Genomic DNA, 23,693 nt, shown 5'->3' on the forward strand with positions numbered 1-23,693 from the left:
TGCATGTAATTGACAAGGAAAGTTAAGGTTTTTGTGACATGGAGAAAAACCTTAACTAAGGCATCTAAGACTAAAGATGAGTAATGCTGCTTGAACTGGAAATTAAATAGAAGAGCTGGAGCCACACCAAAGAACTCTCAGGTTAAACAGTGTTCTGTGAGTTAACACATATGTGGATTTTTCCCCTTTGGACAAGGAGGACCTGGGCAGGGGTTTGGGGATGGACAGAGAAAGGTTTAGAGGAACAGAGAGAGTTAGAGAAAGAGAGAGGGTTAGTCTTTCACCTACTGCTTCACTCCCCAGATGGCTGCAAAGGCCAGAGCCAACTGGGTACGGGCTCCAAGTACTTGAGCCAACCTCTGCTTCCTTTCCAACAGCATTAGCAGGAAGCTGGAGTGAAACCAGGAGTTAGGCTAGATGCGAATTAGCACTCCGAAACAGGATGCAAACACTGTAATAGTCTTCAAACTTCAATTCCATTTTCCCTAGTTTGCGCTGTAGTATTTTTTATTCAACTACACAGGGCATCTCCCACTGGTAAGATATGGCAATTTGTGATTTTCTCCTGTGCTGTTCCCCACCTTTGAATTTAGTGACCAGGATTTTGAGGATGATTTTAGTGTTGCTATAATTAAATAAGCATAGAATGGTGTGTAAGCAAAAATGGACCTTGAGGCTCAGAGACCAGTTTCTTTCATGTTACAAACAAGAAAAATAAATCTAGCAAACTTAGACGACTTGCCCAAGGTCTCATAGCTGGATTGGCGTCAAAGCTTCAGCTCTGTTAACTTTCGGGCAAGTGGACAGTACATCATTTTATTGCTGGCTTCAAAAAACAAAACAAAACAAAACCTGAAATTCTGTACTCTCCTGAGACTCAGCCAAGCTTCTCGTGAACAAGGTGTAAATATCACACTTTGGCACGGGGTTTTGATTTGATCAAAGCCTACTGGAACAGGGAACTCTGCTATCTGCTCCCAGGGGTAGACACAGATTAGATGGACAACTGGGAAGCTGGAGGCCCCGAAGGAGGCGATGGCCCATTACAGGCTATGGGTGGTCATTAGCACTGACCGTCTGATGGCCTCCTGATTCCTGACAAAGGGGGCAGTGTCTCTTTTCATTGCTGACTTTCTTCTCTGGGGGTTGTCTTCCAGCAGACCTGGAGAATATTTTTTAAAAAGATTTGTTCAGTTATTTGAAAGGCAGAGTGTGGGCAGGGTGAGAGACGAATACAGACCGTGGTCTTTTATTCACTGGTTTATTCCTCAAACAGTCACAAAGGCCTGACCTGGGCCAAGCCAAAGCCACGGGGCAGGAATTCCGCTTGAGCCTTCCATGGGGATGGCAGGGACCCTTGAGCCTTCCATGGGGATGGCAGGAACCCAGGCATTTGGGTGTACTGTTGGTTTCTCAGGTGCTTTAGCAGGGAGCTGGATCAGAAATGCCATAGCCAGGACTCAAACCCGCACTGTGATATAGGATGCCTCTGGCGGCTTAACCTGCTGTGTCCCAGATGGGTCTCGAATCCAACAGATTATCTTGCTAAACAAACAAAAAAATTCTGTGATGAAGGAGGTAGCCTCATACTTTGGCCAGGGTGTAGAATTTTGAGAATGAAAAGGCTTTTGATGAAATATATATATATATATGTATATATGTATATATATATATATTTTTAATTATATATTTTTAAATTAAACAGAGGGGGAACATGAAAACAACTGACATAATTTTTCTACAAATTTCAATACTTACATAGATTAAAATTATTTTCAGAAAGTCACGGGTTTGCAAAGGACTGATGCGTGGCCGTTTTTGGTGAGCAGCTACTGTAGTCCTCTTTTGCATGAGCTGGGCCAGTTTCTATTCCTCCAAGGTGGTGTCTGTTATTAGCATGTCCATACTCATACTGGAAAGTTCACAGGTTCAGATTACCTTTTTTTCTTAGTATCATAAAAATCCTTTTTCAAAAAGTTTTATTTTGATACAGTTGTTTCTTTTTATCTCAGATCAAATGGTGTTCCTTCTGTATATTGTGATGCACCTAAGATAAATAAAAAATAAACCAGAATTCACACAATAAAAGAAGTTCTTTAGGGAGTATCTGTGGGTAGCTAATAAGTCTGTGTGGCTTCCTAGAGCTTTGATTTGTGTTTGTAGGATCTATTTGGAGCTAGGACCAAACACCCCCACAGAGATAAGCATAGGGACTGGTTGGGGAGAAACTGGGAGACGGAAGACACACACTTGGAGTCCTGGAATCAGGACCCATTCCCAGCCCTTCCGAGCCAAACTGAGTGGAGGACACAGCAGCTGAAAGACAAATTCGGAGCCACCAACAGGTGAAAATGCCACTTCCTTAGCCATGAAAGACGTCTTGCCGTTAAAATCATCTGCAATAGATTCTTGGCATAAAATCTTTTCCCAGAATACCAGTTCTTGTGATTCAGCAACTGAAAGTTAGCTCTATATGCTCTCTCTCGCCATCATTGACAGCCAAAGACCACCCAAGCCCCTTGACTGTACCCTGACAACAGAGGACTGGATTTTAATCCAATTTGTTTTTCCCAAGAGCAAGATAATGCCCCGCTTTTGGGCTGCTGATTTCTTACTTTCTGCTTTTTCTAGACCCTAGATTGGGGGGAATTGGGAACTGGGAATGGGGTTGCTGGGTGCTGTGGGAACCAGTTGCTGCCGGAGCTCTCAGCTTTGATGAAGGCTGTTTTCAGGCAGAGATGGAGCTGGGGGACCCGGCTGTTGGAGTTGAATGAGTGAATTCACAGAGTATCTTTGATGTTTAGAAACCTCAAAGATGTAAGTCAATGTACAGAACACAGGGTGGCTGGTGGTCCACAAACTGCCCCACACACATGGATATCTGCTTGGGTTTTTTCAGAACGATCCATGATATTGCATGGAACTTATCAAGGAGTTTATGAAAGCATTGTATACTTTAAAAAAAGTGAAAATGTTTCTGTAATGGATAGGCATTCCTTGTCATTAATTTCCCTATGAAATACAATCCCATAGTTGAGTTGAAAAGTGTAATTTTTTCCCCCCCTGGGCCAGTTCATGGAAATTTCCTACTAAAGAGAAAAGGTAGTCATTTAAGAGATACAAATTTCCATCATCTTCTACTTGACTATGGTTTATTTTTAGCTAGTTTTAGAGAATTAACTTCAAGGACCAGCAGGTTAATATGTGCAGTAACTTTCTTTAGGGGTTTACAGTAGAGTGGAGGACAACGCTATCTAATTCCTTGTACTACTAATAATTCAGGGTTTTAAATCAGATGCTCCCCTGTCACCATTTGAAGTCTGAAAAAGAAAGGGGCTGAATGTTGCTGCGCAGCAAGTTACGTTACTATCTGAGATACCTAGATCCCATTCAAAGCGCTAGTTTGAGTCCCTGCTATTCTACTTCTCATTCAGCTTCCTGCTAATCCCCCTTGGAAGAAGTGGATTATGACCCAAATGTTTGGGCCCCTGCCACCCTTTGTGGGAAATCAAGGTGGAGTTCTGGCTCAGCCTGGACCAGAGCCTGGTCATTGTGGCCATTTGGGGAGCAGAGTTCTCTCTCTTTTCCTCTCTCTCTGTCACTCTGCCTTTCAAAATACATTAGTCGGTTAAAAAATAAATCTTTAAAAAACATTTATAAGAGGAAATTTGATACAATGAATAGAGTGAGAGAAAAACTACCTTTTAAAAAAAGGTTTCATACCAGCTACTTCTGCCTTAGATTTTGTCGGGCCAAGTTGTGTGCAGCCTGGGGGATTACAGATTGCCCAGGGAAGGGGATCTGGAGACATATTGGAAAATAGTGACCACAGAGTGCATATATGACAGATGTGGAATGACTTCTGGAACTTCCATAGACCAAGCCACTACGTTTGCAGGTCATCATGGGAGCTGAGATGGCGTGTTTCAGAAAGGAGACTCCAAAGGGCATGTCTGGGTCAGCCCAAGCCACACGCTTATGTGGGAGGCCTGGGCTGGGCTACGTAGCATTGCCTGCTGCCTGCCAGGGCACACAAATACTGTGGCTGGCTGGTAAGACTGACAGGGCTAGGTTGCAGGCTAGGTTGCAGTACCCGCCAGTGAGTGGAACATGTCAGGCTGGACCACAGCACCCAGCAGCATCTGAAAGAACTAAGAATGGTGGCAGATTTCTGCAGGGGTTTTTTTGGCTCACCCCTACAGGACTGCATCACCTGTTTGAGAACTGGGGCTGGTCACTGGCTGAGCCAGGCAAGACCACAGAACTCAACTATACTCATGAGAACGGGGAGGTGGGGCTGGCCAGGCCCAGCACCTGCCAGCATACACTAGAACCAGGTCCAGGGGTTGACTGGGCTGAACTAGGCCACAGCACCCACCAGCACATGTAAAGGCCAAGACCCAGGGTGAATCAAGCCAGGCTGGGTAACACCTGCTGGCATGCACAAAATCTGGGACTAGGAGTAGGCCAGGGAGGGGAACTTGGAGGAATCTTTTGCTGGGTTCCAGTACTTGCTGGTGAGTATGAGAGCTAGGGCTAGGAGTGGACTAGGAGTGGGCTAGGCCAGGCAAGCCTATAACATCTGTTGTCAGCATGCATGTGGGCTGGGAGTGGGGTCAGGTTGGCCTGGGTTAGTCCACAGCACTGGTTGGCACATGTGAGAAACAGAATGGGTATGGGTCAGGCTAGACTAGACTTCAGTACCCTCCAGTTGGCATGAGAGCTGGCTCTGGAAGCAGGCCATGCCGGACAAGGGTGCAGTACCTGGTGGCATGCCTGTGGGCTAAGTCTGGGGTTGAGCCAGTTTCATTAGACCACAGGACACTTGTGTGCACACAAAAGTTGGATAGGATGAGGGATGAGCCGGGCTAGGCTATGGCACCTACTGGCATGTGCAAAAACAGGAGCTGGGGCAGACTTGGTGGGGGTTATTGGGGGTTGACATAACTAAGCCGCTATACCTGCTGATATGCGTGAGAGCTGGGCCTGTGATGGGCTGGGCTGGGCTTGGAAGCAGCACCTACCAGTTCGCATGAGAGATGGGGTTGGGGATGGAGCTGACCAAGCAATGTGTATGTGCACAGGCTGACGCAGGTGACAGACTGACCACTACACTAGCAGGTGCATGTAAGAGTTGAGTCTGAGGTCACCCCAGATGAGGCTTGAGGGGGATTCCCCAACTAGACCGCTGAACTCAAAACCTGGCCTCAGAGAAAAATCATAAGACAGTTGGTCTGACCTTGGAGTACGAATATAAGGACTGGGCTTCCTCAGTTGCTAGAAGACAGGACTGCGCATGCACTGAGCTGGGAGTGAACTCATTTCTGGCTCAGTGAACTTCAACAACATGGCATCCTATACGTTCCACGCAACATAGGTCTGGGTAGCTCCCAGAACTCTAGGCAAGTGTGAAGAACATCCCAGTAAAATAATAACAAAAGATTAAATCAATTAACAACCCATTGCTAAATGACAGGGCTAAATTACCACCCATTCATGTTATCCCTGAATGTAAATGGCTTAAACCCTGATGTAAATCAAACATCACAGACTAATAGACTGCCTACAGGAGACATATCTCACCAACAAAGATCAGTGGAAACTATATCTCATAGATTTTTATGGGTTTTTGTTTGTTTTTTAAGTTTCATTTATTCAAAACTCTTTCTCATTAAATTCTTCACTGGCTCATAGATCATACAATAGCATTATTTCTTCAAGAAGGTTATTGATTTTTTTTTTCAACATGTTTTTGCTTCTACAAAGCTTTTTCCTCTCAGAAGAGTGCATACTCTTACATTGCTAGCTCAAATGCAGATGTAAGCCTGTAAAGCGCTTGCTTTATTTATTCATTTTTGATGATGTTTATACAGTTGACCAGGGTGGGAAAGGTTGAAGACTAGGGGAGTGTGGGTGAGACCATTGTTTCCAAACCTTCCCCCTCTTCCTCCTGCAATGGTGGGGGGAGAATTAGAGGAGAAGCTGTACTCAGCCTTCCCACCATGCCATTACCTAAGGATGGGGAATGGCCACCCAGTGCCATCCCAGGGTCCCCAGCATGGGGCCTGCTCCAAGAGTTCTACTTGAATGGTTTGATAATTCTGTCGATTGAATGCTGTCAATCTCACCAATCCAAGGGTGAGGAAATCTTTCTAAGGTCCTTTGGCTGACACAGTCCAACCTAGGGTCTCCATTCGCCCAGATATTTGCCGTCAGTGCTTGGCTGGGGCAATTGAGCAATATACTCTGCTCTCCTTCCTCTGCTATGGTATCAGATGTCTTCAGCAGGCTCCAGTGGGCTGCCATATCCTCCATGTGTATCTGGGCATGCCAACCACTGTTCTGTCTTAGCCACTAAGGCGGCCCAATTCTGACTTATGAACTCCACAGTCAGACCACAGATCCTACAAGTCTCCCCATGGCTAGAGTTCCGAGTCCAGCATTTCAGTTGGGGGGATCCACAGTAATCTCATCTGAAGTGATCCCAGACCCAACTCTGTGTGCTTGCCAGAACGGGGTCCAGCTCAGTCTGTCACCCACATCAGTCCACGCACATTAATAGTTGCAATTCCTGGGTCAATTCTGTCTCCAGCCCCATCTCTTACACAAACTAATGGATGCTGTGGCCCAGTCCAACCCTTCTCACTACGCACCAGTAAGAACTGCAGCCTAGTTGGGGTGATCCCCCCCAAAACTCACCAGACCCAGTCCCAACCCTGGTTCCTCTGCTTGCCAGTATGTGTAGCAGACTGGCTCAATTTGTTTCGCATCCCATTCAGCTCTTGTATACATCAATGGGCATTGAAACCTAGCTTAACCTAACCGACCCCACTATCCAGCCCACATTCATGATGGTGGGTACAACTGCCTATCTAGCCAGGCCTGCCCTCAGCTCTGGTTCTCATGCTCACCAGTGGGAGTTGCAGCCCATCAGAGGTGCCCAAAGTTTCTCTAACAGGTTCACTTCCAGTCCTTGCACTTGTCAGGTAGTTTACAGACTTGCGTGACATAACTTGCCCTCAGTCCCAGCATTTGCCAGCTGATGCTGTGGTAAAACCCAACCAGCTCATGCATTTCCCAGTGGATATAGCTGGTTGGCCCAGCCTAGCTCTCCACCTAACCCAGCTCACATGCAGGGCAACAGGTATTATAGCCTGGTCTGGCCTGATCTGCCCCCACTTCCAGTACTCATGCCCACCACTAAGAGCAGTGACCCAGTAGGAGAGCCCCCTCCAGCCCCCCTACCAAGCTCACACTGCCCTTGCACCCACGTCATGTACACTGGTGGTGCTGTGTCCCAGTCTGGCATGGCCCATCTCACCTAGGCATTAGCCAATGGGTGTTGTAGCCTGGCCTGGTCCAATCTGTCAGCAGTTCCAGTCATGCTGGTGGGTGCTACCGCCCAGTCCATCCAAGTCAGCCTCTAGTCCTGGCCCGCCCTAATGTGGACTGGTTGGTGTTGTGGCCCAACTCAGCCTATCCTGCAACCCATCCTGGTTCTCACATTTGCCAGTGGGTGTTTTGAACCGGCTCAGCCTGGCCTGCCTGCAGACCTGACCCACACATGTGCTGGTGGGTTCTGTAACCTGGCCTGATCTGGGCTGCTCCCAGCCTTGGTTCTTGCGCTAACTACCAGGGATTGCATGCTGACAAAACAGTGCCCCCAAGCTCCTCTGTGAGGCCTCCTCCCAGTGGCAGATCTTGCATACACGGTGGGTCCTTGGCCCAGACTGACTTAGTACACCTCCTGTCCTGAAGGCACTTGTTTTTGAAAGGCAGAGTGACAGAGAGAAAGAATCTTCCAGCCTCTTCCAGATTGCCTCAATTTAGTCATTCATACACCACCTTCATGATTTTGGCCACATTTTTCTTTTACCTTGGTTATTCTGAGTTCAATATTAAACTTCTCTTTTTAAACTTATTTATTTGAAAGACAGTGGTATAGAGAGGAAGAGAGAGATCTTTCTTAAGCTGCTTCTCTGGGGTGAGCCAATTTAAAGACAGGAACTTCACCTGGATCTCCCACATGAGTACAGGGACCCAAGGACTTGGGCCGTCCTCTGCTGCTTTCCCAGGCACATTAGCAGGTAGCTTGATCAGAAGCAGAACAGCCAGGACACAAACTGGGCACCCTTAAGCATGTGGCATTGCAGATGGCAGCTTAACTCACTAGGTTAAAACACCAAAACCAAGTCATTAACTTTTTAATTCTAACGTGAATTGTTTGTGTCACTGCTTGGCAAATAAAAAATAAAAAGTTAACGTCCAAAAGAGGCAGGCAAGAAGTTTCATTTTGCTGTGAAACTTGTGGTTTCAGAGGCTTCCCTGCCCATCACTGACAAAATTAGCAGCTTCATTTGGTTTTCCTAAGTCTGCATGCAAATGACTTCGTGGGAGGAATCTCCTTCGTGTGTGCACGTTGGGGAGCAGTGGAGTTTCAGCTGATAGTATGCACCCCCTCAACTGCCGTAGCACCTCTCCAGGGGGGAAATCCAGATTTTCTTTTTCACTCATTTAGTTTTCAAACCACAGCTGGTCTCCAAAACTGGAGACGCTGGTGGACACACCTCTGAACCTTGTCAAAGTCCAAATGAGAGACCAGGAACTCGAGTTTTCAACACTAGTGCCCCATTGGATGCCAGGGCAGGGAGTTTCCAGCCCTTAACCTGAGAAACTCGAGAATAAACATCCCTTCAACCCTGGCCTCGCGAGAGGCTGTGCCCAAGATTCCCTGCTGGCATCTTCGGGCAATGCATGGCCTGATGCCAGATGGGATCGGTTAGTGAAGCCACTCCAGGCATTTAGGGTTGGGCAGGCCAAGTAGGCTAGAAGGACCTGGAGAATTTGTTAGGAAGGCGGAATCTGAGCATTTATGTGAATCAGGTCAACCTGGGGTTGAATTTCCAGGAGGCCAAGGTTGAAGGGAAAGAGGGGCCTGAAGGTGAACCCTGGGGTAGGGAATCTTGATAGTTAACGTGGATAGTTAACATGGATTGGGTGTTGCGAGCAATGCCTAAAGCATTCGTGATCGGGACACCTGACTTTTGTATAGGGAGAGGGGTGAGGGTGCTGTACCATCCAAGATGACAGCCCCTCCTCCACTCCGAGGTGGAGGGAGGGGGGGAGAACCAATTCAGCTAAGGAACTAACAGGTGAAGAGGGCTCTGTTTATGCTTAATGATCTCGGCAGAGAATCAGCCTTTTCATGGGCTCCAACTGCGACTTGTTACCTAAAACACTAATAAGAGCCTTTTGTGAAGCGCCCCCGGCCGGGAGGTATGGCAAGGAGATACTGTTTGCTGCCTCTGCGGAGACCTTGCTCTGCCTCTCCTCGCCTCCTCAGGCCACCCCGTATTCTCTAGCCTGGTGGTTCGCAAATCCGGCAGCACAGTGCAATCACCTGGAGATGAACTCCCGGCATGCTCACCTCCGACCGGCAAGTTTAAAAATCACCGCTTGCATTAAACCGCCAGAGCTCCCAAACAACCCCAAGCCCTGCCGCGTTTGTGTCCTCGGCCCCGAGAGCCCGCTCAGTTTTGTCTGCTTGTCCGGCTGGCTCGGGTTCAGCCGCCGGTCCGGGAGGAGGCGGTGCTCGGGGGCCTCTCCGTCCGGGACGGCCGCAGCAGAAGCGAAAGCAACGGGGAGGCGGGGAGAGGAAGGAGGGGCGGCCGCGGGGCCACAGGAGAGGTCGTTGCGCCGGCCCGGAATGTCCGTGGCTGACCGGCTCCAGAGCCGGCCGGTGGCCGCGTCCCGGCGATGGCTCTGCGTCTGGTCGCCGACTTTGACCTCGGGAAGGACGTGCTCCCTCGGCTGCGGGCGCAGCGTGCGGAGGCCGCGGGCGGCGGCGCAGGTGCAGGGGCGCGCGTCGGAGTGAGGGCGGGCCGGGCTTGGCGTCGGAGACTCCGGGAGTGGGGGCACCCCAGCCGACCCGGAGCAGCCCGGGAAGGGCCTAGAGGTAGTTTCCTTTTCGGGAGTCCCGGTCGTCCAAAAGCAGAGCCCGAACCGGGTGGCGGGAAGGGGTTGCACCGCCTCTACCCGCGTGTCTCTTCTGGCCGGCTCGTGCCCCTCTAAAGAAATCCCGGTACCCAAGTGCTCTGGGCATCACCACCCTTGAGCTCCCCTCAAGGGGTGGAGGGGTGTGTGGGGGAGCGTCGTGTGATTTCCCTTGACTTGGAAGGTTCTCATCCGCATGGGAAGGGACTTGACCGAGGCGAGGGCCTCCTAGGGGTGGTGCGTTTTATTAAAATGAGTCGTGGCCAGCACCTCAGAAACAGGAAAGTTCTGTAACTGTTAGGCCTTGCTAGAGCCGATCTAATTTGAAGAAGGGGAACTCTGCTTCCTCAGATTTGTTTTGACATCATCTGTTGTGAGATGCGGGGTCCGGGATCCTGGGAGGTGAAGTTGCAGAGGGGGAGTGCCCAGCCTCTGGCGCTGAGCAGTGGGTCACAGCAGCCAAAAGGCCTGCCGGCCGCCGCTGCTCCCCAGCGCCCTACCTGTGCGAACAGGCGCTGGGGAGAGAGCCAAGGAGCAAAGTAATGGGGAAGGCTCCGCTTCTTGCCCAGTTTCTGCAGCGCGCTTGGGACGCTGTCCGGCAGTTGAGGACTGAGTATTTTTTCAGTTGCTGCTGCTGCCATTTTTTCTTGTGAGCGAGTTTAGAGTGATTTGGAGCAGGTGGAGGAAGGAGGATCTTTGCAGCTGAAGAAAAGGAGCACTGTGATTCCCTGGTTTGTTCTTGGTCAAGTCTGCAGCGGGACGCACTGGAGCATTTCCAAGCTTCCAATCTCGGGGTTCCTTGAGCTGGGTTCCACCTGCGAGTGGGAACTGTCCGTTTTGCGGCAGGATGACCTGTCCTTACTGGCGTCTCTGCTTTTGCTGAAACGGCAGAAGAAAAAGGGAGAGGGCTTTCTCTTTCGGTGGAGTGTGTGATTACCCCAAGACTCCACTCCTTTCAACCATGATAAGATTTTACCACCCTCCCCCGTTTGCGTCCTGCCCCTCCCCCAGCCCTCATCACTGTCCTACGGCTTTTGCGGAATTATTCGCAGGTTTTTAATGTTGCTTATCAATAAGGAGTTGCATTTTTTTTTTTTTTTTTGTAGCTTACCCCATTGTGTCTACTATTAGCGCCAACATTAGGAATGCTTCGTGTTTGTTGTTGTTGTCGGGGTAAGGGGGGATCCTTTTTAAAACTGCTGGATGTCTAAAAGGTTTTTCTGGAGGAGGTTTTGCTGCATTTTTCTAAATGCAAAAGCAGCAGTCTCAAGTCTGTCTTAGCACCAAGTACTGCTTTTCCCAAAGGACTGCTAGCACCTAGTTTGCCAAATGGCAGGCACCTGCAAATGAGAAGATGGAGGAAGTGTTGAGCCACATTCTATGTGGATGTGTTTGGTTGGTGTGTGCTGTGTGATGCTGTTGGATCCTGGCTTTTAGGGTCACTGTCTGTGAAGGAATATAAACTTGTGTGTCAACATGCAGACATTTCTGATCTTCTATATCCTCTCAAGTTCCAGAGTAAAAAAAATTAATAAACTGGTGGATTAGTTATTTCATTGTGCTCGAAGGTTGAGAATCTGTATGAGAAGTCCCCAGAAGGTTCATGGAAAATATCGGTTATGCAAAAAAGGTGTATGCACCTGAAATAAACTTTAATTTATACTTCCTTAAGGAAACTTTTGTATTATGCTTTGCTGACTTGAGTTTCCTTTTCCATGAACTGTCTGGTCCTTCTGTCATTTTAGGGTTCTATTTTTAAAGCAATCTTAGTGGTTCTGTATGTATCCTAGATTTTCTTTGTTCATCGTACATGCTGTAAATATCTTTCCCACCTATACCTGATTTTTTTTCCATTTGTGATGATGCCTTTGATAACCAGGTCTTCCTAATTTTGGTGGTCTGATTTGTGAGTCTTGATGCTTTTTCTTGACCTTTTTAAGGAGTCGTCCTCCTCTCCAGAAGTTAGGAGAACATTCTCGGTGTTACCTTCTTGAAGCTTTACAGCTTTGTTTTCCCCATTCTGTTTCCTAATCCACGTGGAATTTATTGTTTGTGTTCTAGAAATCCAGTTTTGGTTTCCCATCATCCTAATGGCTAAATTGTTTCCAGGATCACTAATGGTCTACAGATGTTCCTTGCAATAACCTCATCCCAAGTGGAAAATGCATTTAACATACCTAACCTACTGGATGCCATAGTTTGGTTTTGTCTGTCTCGGGCATGCTAGGAACACTTACCTTAGCCTCCAGTTGGGCAAAACCATTTCGTATAAAAACCTTTTTAATGACATATTGAGCATCTCATCTAGTTTATGGAGTTCTCCCTACTCATGTGGACAGTCGAAGGGACACTGGGCCCAAAGAATGGTTGAGGTCATTGCTTGGGGGCTGCAGATTCTCTGGGAATAGGGGGATCGGTTTCTGGCTGGGAGCTGCAGCTTGCTGCTGCCCAACCTTGCCTGTCAGACCTCGATTGCTAGTCCAGGACAAGATCAAAATGCAAAGGCAGAATGATGACTTCGAATTCTTTGCTTTTGCACCCTCATGGAGCTGGAAACCGTAAGCGAAGCGTTCTAACTTGGGCAACATCAGGAATTCTTTTCGGTCTTCACTGAGAGAGAAGGCGCTTAACATCACACATCAGTCCTCCGAGTATGTGTAGGCCTTGTTCCAAGTTCTTTGTTTTTTGAATTGTTTGAACTTGATCTTAATAACTGGGATGTTATCAAGTCCCTGGAGCTTAGTATATTTCAGGAACATTGTGTCTTTCATGTCTTTTGTTCATATACATATATTATATATACACTAAATCTTGATCTGTCAGATTTTGCCAAAAAATCTATTAGAACTTGGATTCAAGTTGCACTGGCTCTAGATCAGCTTGGGTGGGGGGACTAATATATTCTCAACCATGAGTAGCATATAGGTTACTATTTATGTGGATGTATTTTAATGACTCTTTAAAATTTTATTAGGGCAACAGATTTCATGGATTTTATACAGTTCTGAAATAACCACAAATCCTTCCCATTCTTCCTCCCTCAATCTCTTTTCTTTTTAATTTTTGCAGTAAGCATTTTTGATTTACTTTATGGTTGAAATCTTTTATGAATCTTAATGCTTTAGAATTTCTTCCATGAAGATCGTTCATACTTTTTTCTGGGGTTATTTCTAAGTGACTGTATTAAAAGTATGTCATTGATGAGAACAAAAAATGAATATGTTCTAATTATTATGGCATATAGCAGTATAGTAGACTTTTCATAGAAAAAATTTTAAAAGATTTACTTCAGAAGCAGAGTTACCAAGAGGGCTTCCATCAGTTAATTCACTCCCCAGATGGCTGCAACAGCCAGGAGTGGGCAAGATTAAAGCCAGGAGCTGCTTCTGGGTTTTCTGCATGGATGCAGGTGCCCCAGGGACCTTGGACCATCCTTCACTGCTTTCCCAGACCATAAGCAGGGAGCTGGGTTGGAAATGGAGTAGATGAGACTCAAACCGGCGCCCTTAAGGGATACTGGTTTTGCAAGTGGAAGCTTAACCTACAATGCCACAATGCTAGTCCCTAGTATAAATCATATCCTCAGGACACTTACAGTTGTGGTATGTCAACTCTCTGAAGACTTCTCTGTCTTACCCATATCTTCTTGCCTGCTTTGATAAGCCTTGAGTCAACCTGGTGCATCATAAACCCATCTTCCATATATTCTGATCTTTCAGCTTGTACAGGGATGTGACGAATTTTACAAGGACTGATGGAGGAGTGACCATTTTTGCTGCTCTGTCCTCGGACTGATACAGGGACCAGGAGCCTGCCTTTGTTACTTTGTTTTACTTGTTTCATGGTGGATCTGTGAATTGGAATTAAAAAATAGTGAGAGGCTATTCACTGTTTCACTAACCAAGAGCGTGTAATAGAGCTTGGCTAGGGCCAAAGTCAGAAGGGAGGCAGTCAATCCAGGCCTCCCACAGGGGTGGTAGGAATTCAGTCACCTGAGCCATTACCACTATCTGAGTCTCTTTTAGCAGGACCCTGGAGCTAGGAGTAGGAACCAGGACTCCGACTCAGCTGCTCTGTGGGATAAGAGGATCTTACCTACTAGGCTGAACACCCACTCCCAGTTCTGCTACTTGATAGAAGTTTGCGTGACCCCTGTTTCCCCTAGTATGGTTGAAAAGATACTTTTATGCGTCATAGTGAAGATATATATTTGGCAAATCTCTAAAGTGAAAGCACGTTTGGCTTGGTAAAAAAATACGCGGAATGGACACGAGTTTTTGTTTTATATAAACTGTGATTGGTCAGTACCTTCTAATTTAAAGACTCCTTTGCTTAGCAGGCTTATTTAGACAAATATCAAAATAGTGAGTTTTTTTCTGCCCTGTTCTTCAGCATTGAATACACTGAACTATAAAATCGGACCACATTTCCTCATTTAGAATGGCTAAACTTCCTCCTCTGGACTTGCCAGTGATAAACCACTAAGAGTAGAGTCAGAATGAGTAAGCAAAGAATTAATTGAATACTTCTTTGAAAAAGGGGAGTTCAAAACATAAACCATTGGTCTGCCCAGAGGGAAGGGGTACTGCTTCATGTTGTGTGGTAAGAGCTCGGTCTTGGAGTTTCCAACATTGCCAAATTTGTATTTCAAATGACCTTGAAATGAAAACCATATACTAAACAGGAATATTAGTGTTACCTAAGGTAACCATGAAGGCATTCTTTTTATGTTTTGAAGATTTATTTTTATTGGAAAGTCAGATTTATAGAAAAAGATCTTCCATTCACTGATTCACTAAGTAGCCGCAATGGCCGGAGCTGAGCCAATCTGAAGCCAGGAGGCAGGAGCCTCTTCTGAGTCTCCCATGTGGGTGCAGGGTCCCAAGGCTTTGGGCCATCCTTGACTCCTTTCCCAGCCCACAAACAGGGAACTGGATGGGAAGTGGGACTGCCAGGACATGAACCAGCACCTGTATGGAGCATGCAAAGCAAGGACTTGAGCTACTAGGCTACCATACTAGACATTATTTCAAGTCTACCATGGCAACATTATGGAAGTGGTTCTAGTTATACTAACTAGTGAATATGGTGTAATATTTACATATATGCTTAGGTTGGTCAGGGTAGAGTCAGGTCATTAGAATCACCTGGGAAACCTAAACACCTAGGTCCCTCCCCAAACCCATAAAATCAGTATATTGGTGAGGGTTTGGCCAATCAGTGCTGTTTGAAAAGTCCCCTGATGATTCTAACGCAACCATGGTTGAGAATCGGTGATTTAATGGCATAAGCATGTAGCAGTTAGAGTAGTTCACCTTTCTTGGAGAATTCTGTTTTCTGATTTGGGGGGGGTGGGGCGTGTAATTTCAAAATAGCTGTACTTTGATAAGAAAGTTGGATTTTCCTAACGAGCTTTCTTGTAAAGCAGTTTCTTATCTCGGCCGAAACCTTCTAAGTGTTCGTTTGTGAAGGTCTCTCCCAGCATCCTTGTAATCTTGAAAGAAGGATATTTCTCAAAATATTGACACATTGCATTCCTAAAGTTTGGAGTCATGCACAAGATGAAAGGGAATTGGCTGAAATTCTCTTCAGCTGGCTGCAAAATCTCTTGTTCTAAGGATTTAAAAATAATTATCCCTTCTCCTATGCTAAGCCTGATATGAGATATTTGTCCTAATGTCCCATTTACTTTTTGCAGGTTTGAGTTTAGTGTGTGCCAATTTTTTTTTTCACAGTATGACATTGGCCAGACTACCTATACCTCACTGGTATGCAATTGCTTTATAAGGGCAATGAAATAAACTTGCGCGTGGTGTGGTTGAGATGGAAACAAGAACGTTGAAGAGTGTCAAGTGCTACTTTGCTTGAAGCTGATCCTTTGACTCCTAGTCTCCTAAAAGACCAAGTGATGATCCTTAGTTTTAAAAAACTTGCAAGGGGCAGATTAGGTACAGCGGGTGAATACATTGCGTGGGACACGTGGTCACTTATCCAAATGTCTCAAATTGAGTAATACTTGTGTACCCTCGGAAGGCAGCAGGTACATGAGCCCCGGCTACTCACATGGGAGACCCACATGGGATTCCCATCTTAAGCTCCAGTGCAGGTGTTAGTTCAGCAATTAGCCTTCACTTTTGTAATTGGGAACAAAATTCCTATGATAGGATATTTGGCATGCATTTTAATATTAGAGCTTATGAATATTACCTTCTAAACTGGGAAAAGTCAGGTTTAAGTAATTCAACTTGGGGTAGCTTTTGAGGAAACTGGCCAAAATATATATCATTCCCTACAAAATGATGACAACTATCATGGCTATGTCTACCAATGTTTAGGCACTTTAAATTACAGAATTAGGAAGATTAGCTTCAAATTTCAGAAAGAAGCTGATGGTTCATCAGTTAAGTGTTTTGTGTAAAGAGTCTGACGGTTGTCAAAATACATTAAAAGTATATAATATATATCTATAATGCAGAAAATGCACTGCTCAGTCAATGGCTGCAAGGGAAACATACCTGTGCGCTTAGCAATCAGGACAGGAAAGAGAACATCCACACTGGCCCTTAAGGAACCTTCCTAGCAACCTCACACCCAGTGCGGTGGATTAGTTGTGTGTAAATTGAATCCTCCTGTTTGTGCACTTAAAATGTGTCAGTGGAGGAGGATCTGGGGCACCTCTAGCTGTTATTTACATGTTTACATGGCATATTAATTCACTGTCACTATCTAGCATGCTATCGTGTGGCTATCTTACAAGGTGTTTATTCACTTCATATTGGGTTGCTGGTTGAGGCTCTCATAAATTACAGTAGGACACACATTCTCACATGGGTCCTTTACTGTCCTGACATATTATTCTGTTGGAATATCTGTGCAAACACAATTGCTGAGTTTGCTGGCCAGCTGCAGCAGATATTGTTGAACGTTTTCTAACCTATTACTCATGTTAATATTATAGTTCCAGTTGCGTCACAATTTTTGTCACTGCATATTGGAATGTTATAGGTTTTAGGATAACTAATAAGAGTATACAGCTGTCAAGTTAATAGATGATCAGTAAATCCATACATATGAGGGACCTTCAAAAAGCTTGCAGAAAGTGTGTATTATGAAATGTAGATTTTAAACATTTTTTTCTTTGCACAAAGATATACTCATCTTTTAACTTCTACAGTTTTTGTTGATTTGAAAGGTAGAGCAGACCGATCTTCCATCTGCTGGTTTACTCCCCAAATACCAGGAAACGTCAGAAACCTGGAACTCCAGGTTCCACAGCTTGCAGGTGGGTGGCAGGGATCCAGGTCCTTGTGCCACCACCTGCTGCTTCCCCAGGTTGAGCATCAGCAGTTAGCTGGTTTGGAAGCAGAGCTGAGATTCAAACCCACACACTTTGATCTGGGTTATGGGCTTCCCAAATGATACCTTAAGTGCTATGCCACATGCTCATTCCCAAACTTGCCTCTTTCATAGGTGGGAGAATAAAATAATAATCTGTTTAACCCAGAAGGCAAAAACAGATGAGTCACATGGAAAGCAAACTGTAATATGAGGCATAAAGACAGTAGTCATTTATCTTAATAAATGTAAGTGGAACACATTCAATGAAAAGATCAAGAAAGTTAGACTCAAAAAAGAAAAAAAAAACCCACAAAAACCCCACCCAGGTGGGTAATGCTTGAAAACACATATTAACTGTAAGGACATTGGAAGATTAGTAATAAAAGTTACACGGTGCCCATACTAACCAAAAGAAAGCTGAGGTAGCTGTACTAATATCAAAGTAGACCTCAGAGAAAAATGAAATGTTAGAGCTAAGGGGCATTTCATCATAAGGGAATTGGTTAGGGCAGCTCCTAGTGAAAGCTTTTGCATGAGGGGGTGTTACGGTGCAGCAGATTAAACTCTGGGTTGAAGTAACTGAATCCCATATCAGTATGTCAGTGGGAGGCTCAGAACCTCTGTTTCCAATCCTGCTTCCTGCCAGTGCGTCCTGGGAGGTGGCAGGTGATGGTCCAAGTACTTGGGTTCCTGCCACTGTGTGGGACACCTGGATTGTCTTCCCGGCGCTCGGATTCACCTTGGGCCAGCCTAACTGTTGTGGGCCTCTTTGGAGAAGGGGAGAGGGCAGTAATGAACTAGTGTCTCAGATTTTTCAGACTTGACCCTAGGAAATTACCAAGGCTTTACCTGGAGGGAGTGGTGGGGAAAGGCACTCTCCCCAAGCCAGGCTTGGTGATTAGCAAATATGCTGTAATCCCAAGAGGAGTTGCAGTCCAGACTTGGCCCCACCCTTCCTGCCTGCCCCTTCTAGCCCTACATTGATATGTAAGCTGCATTCCTAGCTATGTGCTTTTCCTTGAAGATCGCCTTTATTAGCAGTCTCTGAGGAAAGAATCTTTACGAGAAGCAACAAGAGAATTTTGTTAGTTCTGAGTCAAAGTAGAGGAAGACTCGGTACTTTTCCTTGCTTCTCTTTCTCTGTCATTCCCACTGCCCTTGGTCCATAATACAGCAGAAACCTTGTTGGGAGGTAGGGAGAAGTCCCTTGGCATTGAGATCCCCACATCTGGGTTGATCCCTTCTTGACCAGCAACATTGTTAATGGTGAATATGAGTGGAGATGACACAGGGAAGTTGGTATTTTGTCTGGTTTAACTGCTTGGTTATAGCATGACAATTAATGGTGAAGGACTTGATGAGGATTCTGAGTGCTGATTCAGCCCAGTGTCTTAATAGAAGTTCATCCTCTGGGAAACTTATAATGGTGCTAAATTTGTATGCTGCTAATAATTTAGCCTCAAAATACATAAAGCAAAAGTGATTAGGTACTTGAAATGTATCAAAGTAGAATATGCATATAAAAGTATACGGTCAAGAATGTGACTGTCAGTATACATGAGACATCTGGATACAGCGGCGTTGGCTCCTCAGACGTCTCTCTTCAGAGGCTACCCATCACTTTCTCTTCCCTAGAGGTCACTAGCATTCAGATTTCTAACACAGTATGTTAGCTTTGCCTATTTTAAAACTTGTGTGATGGAATCAATATATTCCATCTGTGCTTTTTCATAAGCATATATGTGAAACTTAATCTGTGTATTAAATTACAATGATCTCATTTCAGATATTTTGGAAGATTATAACGGCTTACGTCTACTAAATGTTGAAAGAAATGGAAATATTGTTTATACCTACAAGGTATGTCTATAGTCTTTTTTTTTTATTGTGATAAAATGCACAAGACATGACTTTCTAATGCAATCATTTTAGTCTCTGCAGAATTCCATACTATACCTTATAGAAGGGTGGTGAGTGCAATTTGACAAATGGCCTTGAAATATGACTTTGTTTATTGGTGGGGGTGGTTGACTAGGTGAATGAGGATCAGAATGAATGGGCATGTTCAACAGTGTTCATTTTTCGAGGAGACATTTTCACTTTTCTGGAGGAAAAATGACAAGTGAAAAGTGTCTAAGCCTAATTAAAAAGTTTCTTTGCAAAAATATCGAACATGGTTACTTTGTCTATACAGACATTCTAGGATCTTTGAAACATTGTTTTCAGTGTTAAGTGTTCCAATGAGTTTAACTTTCTCATGACTATGCTAGTGAGGTAGAAGAGTAATTCCTGTGGCTACTTTGTGTTGCCAATACTATATTCCTGTACTGTTATTTTTTCCCATTTTGTTTAAAAAATTTGAGGATAGTGTATTTGAAGAATTGTAAGATTCAAAAAGTCTCCTTCTGAGTATTTCTTAGGCTTATTCTAGTTATTGCATATCCTCTTGTACATACCCTCTGTTAAAAAAGGTTTTTTTCATTGAAAAGGCGGATTTACAGAGAGGAGAAACAGAGGAATATCTTCCATCTGCCATTTCACTTCCCAAGTGGCTGCAGCAGCTAGAGTTGAGCCTATCCAAGAGCCAGGAACCAGGAGCTTCTTCTGGGCCTCCCATGTGGGTGCAGGGTCCCAAGGCTTTGGGCTATCCTGTACTGCTTTCCCAGGCCACAATCAAGGAGCTGGATGGGAAATGGAGCAGCTGGGACGTGAACAGGTGCCCATATGGGATCCTGGCACTTGCAAGACAAGGATTTAGCCAGTGAGACAATGCACCAAGCCCAGAGCATGTATGCCCGCTTAGGGTATGAAAAGATTCCATCTCTCATGTGCTCGGTCCTACAAGATGGTCCCCCAACTCAGCCATCTGTGCACTGTTGTTCCCTCTTTCTACTGTTGCCCAGATGACCAGTTGAATCCAGTTCAGTCCCTTTCTGATGAGAACCCTAAGCTTCCTTTCGACTTCTTAGTGCTAAACATAGTTTGATTATTCCAAGTCTGTTTTGAAACTTCTGACATCCTAGCTTCCTAAACAACGGCATTTCAGACATCTGGTTAACTACTTTTTGCTTGCTTCTTTTCAGGATTATAAGGGAAATGTCGTCTTTGGATTATATGACTGCCAGACCAGAGAAAATGAGGTAAAAATCATCTGATCTTCCTAACAAGCTCTTACGGTAGATTTTACTGACAGGGGATGGAGAGAGGCTCAAGGATTTGTCCAAGGTCAGCATGGCCAGCGAGTGGAAGACTCGGAACTTGAGTTGGTGTCTAGTTTGGTTCCCAGGGCTTATGCAATCCACCACCAGGTTTTGTTTCTCATAGTTGAGTCTCAGTGCCCAGCATGGCCTCCTTGAGCAAAATTCTGCATAAAGAATTATCTGGGAGCCAGTGTTGCAGGGAAGCAGGTTAAGCCGCTGCTTGTAATCCTAGCGTCTTGTACCAGAGCACCAGTCTGAGTCTCAGCTGCTCTGCTTCTCATCCAGTCCCCTGCTTACCTGCCTGGGAAGCCTCCAGTGCTGGTTCAAGTGGTTAGAGCCCTGCCACCCATGTGGGAAATCTAGATGGAGCTCCTGGTGTTGGCCTGGCCTCAGCTGTTGCATCCCTTTGGGAAGTGAACCTGTGTGAATGGAAGATATTTTCTCTCCCTGTCTCCTTTCTCTTCCTCTCTGTGTGTGCCTTTGAAATAAATTTAAAAAATAGAACAGTTCTCGGCACTTAAAAAAAAACTAACACCTTTAACATGGGTACATCTATAACTTATTTGATTCTTTGTTTTGTTCCATACTTGGTAGGGAGCTTAATGCAAACTTAGATTCATGTAATTTATATTTACTATAAAACCCTGAATTAAACTAGGCTTTTGCTTCCACAGCATCTGTATACCTTTGAGAAAGATTTGCAAGTTGTCAGCTGCTCTGTCAACAGGGAGAGGACTTTGCTTGGTAAGTTGAATTCTTTGGTTGCTGCGTGTCAAGAACGAAAACCACATCTTTGAAGAGTTTCAAAGCATGGGATGATTCAGCAATACTTACTTTCTGTGCCTGTGATTTTTCTGGGAAGGAAATGTTTGCAGGAAATTAATGGGAGTTAAAGAATCTGTAGAATGGGCCTGGCATGGGCCTGGCATGTAGTGTAGTGGCTAAAGTCCTCGCCATATGGGCACCAGTTCGTGTCCTGGTGGTCCCACTTCCCACCTGACGGATCCTTGGGACCTTGGTTTATTTCAGATATTAAATGGTCACATTTGACACATCACATGGAATGACTGCTCATGGATTTATTTTCTTTTAGCTGCAAGTTTTGTCCAATCTACCAAAGAAGGAAGAAGAAATGAACTTCAGCCAGGTAATGACACTAGTGTGTTGCTTGACAAAAATGTGTCGTATGTGGAGTTGAATCTCATGCAGCTTTAGAAGTGGCCTGAGCATGTTCCAGAACGAACAGCAAAGATCAGGACTGGCACGATGGCTCATCGGGCTAATCCTCCACCCGCAGGCACTGGCATCCCATACGGGCACCAGATCATGTCCTAGTTGTTCCACTTCCCATCCAGCTCCCTGCTTGTGTCTTGGGAAATCAGTGGAGGATGGCCCAAGTCCTTGGGATCCTGTACCTACATGGGAGAACAGGAGGAAGTGCCTGGCTCCTGATTTTGGATCAGCTCAGCTCTGACCATTGTGGCCATTTGGGGAGTGAACCAGCAGATGGAGGATCTTCCTGTCTTTCCTCTCCATAAGTCTGATCTGCATTTCCACTAAAAATAAACGAAAAAAAAAAAAAAAGGAAATGAAGAGGATCAGGAGCCAGCAACAGGCTGATCCTCTACCTGTCTCTCCTTTTGAGTGTAAAATCTGCCTTTCCAAAAAAATCTTTTAAAAAAGCAAAGCTAAAAGACCATGGCCAGTATGAAAAAGATTTTCAAAATAGACACTTTCTCAAGTAATGAACAAAGTCCAGAAAACAACCACAATGAACAGTAAGTATATTCAGATTGTAATCAGTGTGGAAGACTGTCAGTGCTTAGCAGGTTTTTTTCAGGCACTCCATGGCCAGGAGCTGGCTGTAACCATGTCGGAAAGGCCAGAACATCATGTTTTTTTTGTGTATTAACTGTACATGAAGAGCTAATCAGTGTGCATAGTCCACCAGTAGTAAATGAAAAAGCAATTCTACTAATTTGCCGATGCATATATTTTTGCCATGGGACACTCTCCTGCACTTCCCATTCAACTTTTTCAAAACTTGTCACTCAGTATTATTAGTGCTTGTTCTGGGTCAAGTGCTATGTATGCTAGGAATACGGCACACAAGGGGTCAACATCACGTGTATGGAATTACAAATCAAATCCCAGATTTTGATTATGAATGTGCCCCAAGGGACGGAGGGACCATGTGAGTAAGTGAAGTAGAAGACGCAGGAAGTGACCCGTGAAGTGTTTTTGTGCTGTCCTTTCTGAACAGAAACCCAGGTATATTCATCTTTCCCAAAACTTATTTTTTTATTGGAAAGTCAGATCTACGGAGAAAGATAGATTTTCTGCCTACTGATTCACTTCACAAGTGGCCATAACAGCCAGAGCTGAGCTGATCCAAAGCTATGAGCCAGAAGCTTCTTCCAGGTCTCCCATGTGGGTGCAGGGTCCCAAGGCTTTGGGCCATCCTTGACTGCTTTCTCGGGCTATTGGCAGGGAGCTGGATGGGAAGTGGAGCAGCCAAGACATGAACCAGTGCCCATATGGGATTCCAGGCATGCAAGGTGAGGAATACAGCCACTAGGGTATCACACCAGGCCTGAGGTGTATTTATCTGTAATGAAAGCATTCAAGAGGACCCATGGTGGGGTAAGGTACCCCATGGGAACTGAATGGTGTAGCCACTGCTTTACTCTGGCTTCTTGTTATGTGGAACAGTCAGCTCAGTGAAGGGCAGCTGTTCTATTCATCAGGAAAAGCCTAGACTCTCTCAAATACCTGATTTGTAAACATTTTTAGAGATCCGGTGTAAGCATTGGTGATGACCTGGGACTACTGTTCCGGCAGATCTTTCTCAGTCTCTTGGTCTCCTGATCCTGGTATTTTCCACCTGTTGTGTCTATCTGGAACTTCAATTTTTGTCTGTAAGCTTTTCCCACTCACACGAGTTCTCCTGCGGTTGCATGCGATGGAAAAACCCTTTGGACATATTTTCCACGTGAGGCTTGTGAGGCTGACCCAAACAATCGCGTGACACACATTTCCACATAGAGCCAGCTTAGAGAGTGGCAAAGCACCAGGGCCGAGTCTTGGTGATACCTTCGCAGGGGCCTTAGCACACGTTTCCAGGAGATGCTGGGAAGCTGTAGGAGCCCTTCTCTGGCATCT

At 45.3% G+C, this 23,693-nt stretch overlaps 1 protein-coding gene across 4 annotated transcripts in view; it reads left to right on the top strand.

The window, feature by feature from the left end:
• The first annotated feature begins 9,676 nt into the window (after positions 1–9,676).
• The window catches only part of LOC121150371 (gamma-secretase activating protein), a 69,226-nt gene continuing 55,209 nt past the window's right edge, over positions 9,677–23,693 (top strand). Inside the window, exons 1-5 of one of the 4 annotated variants that reach the window (XM_040971217.1) lie at positions 9,677–9,850; positions 19,118–19,191; positions 20,415–20,471; positions 21,206–21,275; positions 21,625–21,678. In XM_040971217.1, the coding sequence (XP_040827151.1) occupies positions 9,757–9,850; positions 19,118–19,191; positions 20,415–20,471; positions 21,206–21,275; positions 21,625–21,678 (349 nt within the window). In that variant the 5' untranslated portion in view covers positions 9,677–9,756. The remainder of the gene's footprint in view (positions 9,851–19,117; positions 19,192–20,414; positions 20,472–21,205; positions 21,276–21,624; positions 21,679–23,693) is intronic. The other 3 variants (XM_040971215.1, XM_040971214.1, XM_040971216.1) reach the window with 3 other exon arrangements.

The sequence above is a fragment of the Ochotona curzoniae genome, unplaced genomic scaffold (genome assembly GCF_017591425.1).
Source record: "Ochotona curzoniae isolate NIBS_2020 unplaced genomic scaffold, NIBS_Ocur_1.0 contig_21, whole genome shotgun sequence".
NCBI lineage: Eukaryota > Metazoa > Chordata > Mammalia > Lagomorpha > Ochotonidae > Ochotona > Ochotona curzoniae.